At 32.1% G+C, this 1,504-nt stretch overlaps 1 protein-coding gene across 1 annotated transcript; it reads right to left on the minus strand.

The window, feature by feature from the left end:
* Positions 1-1,107: 1,107 nt before the first annotated feature.
* Positions 1,108-1,504, minus strand: LOC111717738 (uncharacterized; the record flags this gene model as incomplete). Its single annotated transcript, XM_023493211.1, is given in 1 exon segment — positions 1,108-1,504. A coding segment is annotated over 1 exon segment (397 nt), but the record flags the coding sequence as incomplete, so codon positions are not given.

Here is a 1,504-nt window from a genome sequence, read left to right on the forward strand (position 1 = left end):
AGCATTTTCTCCAAATTTTGCATAGTTTAAATTTTTCTTAGCTTCATTCATTTTCGCGAAAAAATGCGAATTTTCGCGAAAATTTTCGTATTTTTACGCGAAACATTTCGTTCGCTGCAAATCCTAGAGGGGGGGACATACCCCCCCACCCAATCTGCATAGGGTTAAAGAGTTTTGAATTGGAAGAATTGCATGATTGTTTTTGTTTTTTTGTTGCAATTTAACTTTACGTTTAGAACAAAATTGTATTTATTATTTATTTATTTATTAGTTAGACTAGTCGATAATAGTTGACGAACGCAGCAAAAACCGATAATTTGAAAATCATTAACAAACGGATTAAAAAGTTTGACCGTGTCCAGCTCAGCAGTAATATTTAGAGAGAAGTTATAAAACTTTTTATTTGTATAATTACATCTTTTAGTTAGTTTAACTTAACACAACGTCAACACTCTAAGAAATGTCATATTTTTATTTAACAAACTTTGTTAGAGCCCAGAACCAAATTCAACTTGGTGGCATCATTCGTCAAATTTTGTTAAATAAAACTAATTATTCATCAACATTTAAGGATTTGTGCGTTGAATTCGGCTCAAGTGCTCCAATAAATTTGACATTTCTAAGAGTGTATTGAAATTTTAACAGGTGGCTTTTTATGACCATATCATTCACAATCCATTTTTTTAATGTTTGACTTATCATTTGAATATTTGAAAAAACGATTCATCATAACATTTCGATGAACAGAAGTGCATTCTTCAGCTCTGTGACATTAAACTTGTTGACCTTGCACTTAAAATAGAAATCACACCTAATTTTTTTAACATTAGTCTGTCATGTTATTCATTAAAACAAAATATTCTATACGTTATGTTTAAAAAAAGTTATAGCTCCAGAAAAATAACGATATAATAGAGCTCAGCCTAAAATTCATCTAAAAGTCTATAATGGGTAAAACATGGCTTGATGTTCCCTCTTCTTTCAAAATGAAAATTATTAAAAATGATAAAACACGAAAGATAAAAAATTATATTTAAAAACAAATATTGCAGGGATTAGAAAATAATCTTTGAAGGTTAAAAATAAAATACATTCATTGACAAATACCTGCAGAGACACATTAGGATAAACTCCCACAGGAAGGAAAGTCCACTCTGTAGTGTTCATGTCTTCCCCCACATTCTCCAGAAGCTCTTTAAAGAGGTCATTAGCTTTTATCATTTGTGTCTGCCATTTTGAATTTCCTCTGTGATCTGCTTTAACCTCCAAAAACACCATCAGCTTGTACTCAGGAAGAATAAGAATAAAATCATATTCCTGATTTACGTTGTAGGTTGGAGCGTTCGTAGTAAACCGGAGAAACATCTCTCTCTTAAATCCATGGAAAAGGGAAGACCGTACACTCTCCGGGGTTCTCATCAGATAATCCCAAACTAATCCCTCACACTCGGCTCCTCTACGATTTCCGATCCATTGTTTTAAGATTCCTCTTTCTTGTGAATCA

The sequence above is a fragment of the Eurytemora carolleeae genome, unplaced genomic scaffold (assembly GCF_000591075.1).
Source record: "Eurytemora carolleeae unplaced genomic scaffold, Eaff_2.0 scaffold3420, whole genome shotgun sequence".
NCBI lineage: Eukaryota > Metazoa > Arthropoda > Copepoda > Calanoida > Temoridae > Eurytemora > Eurytemora carolleeae.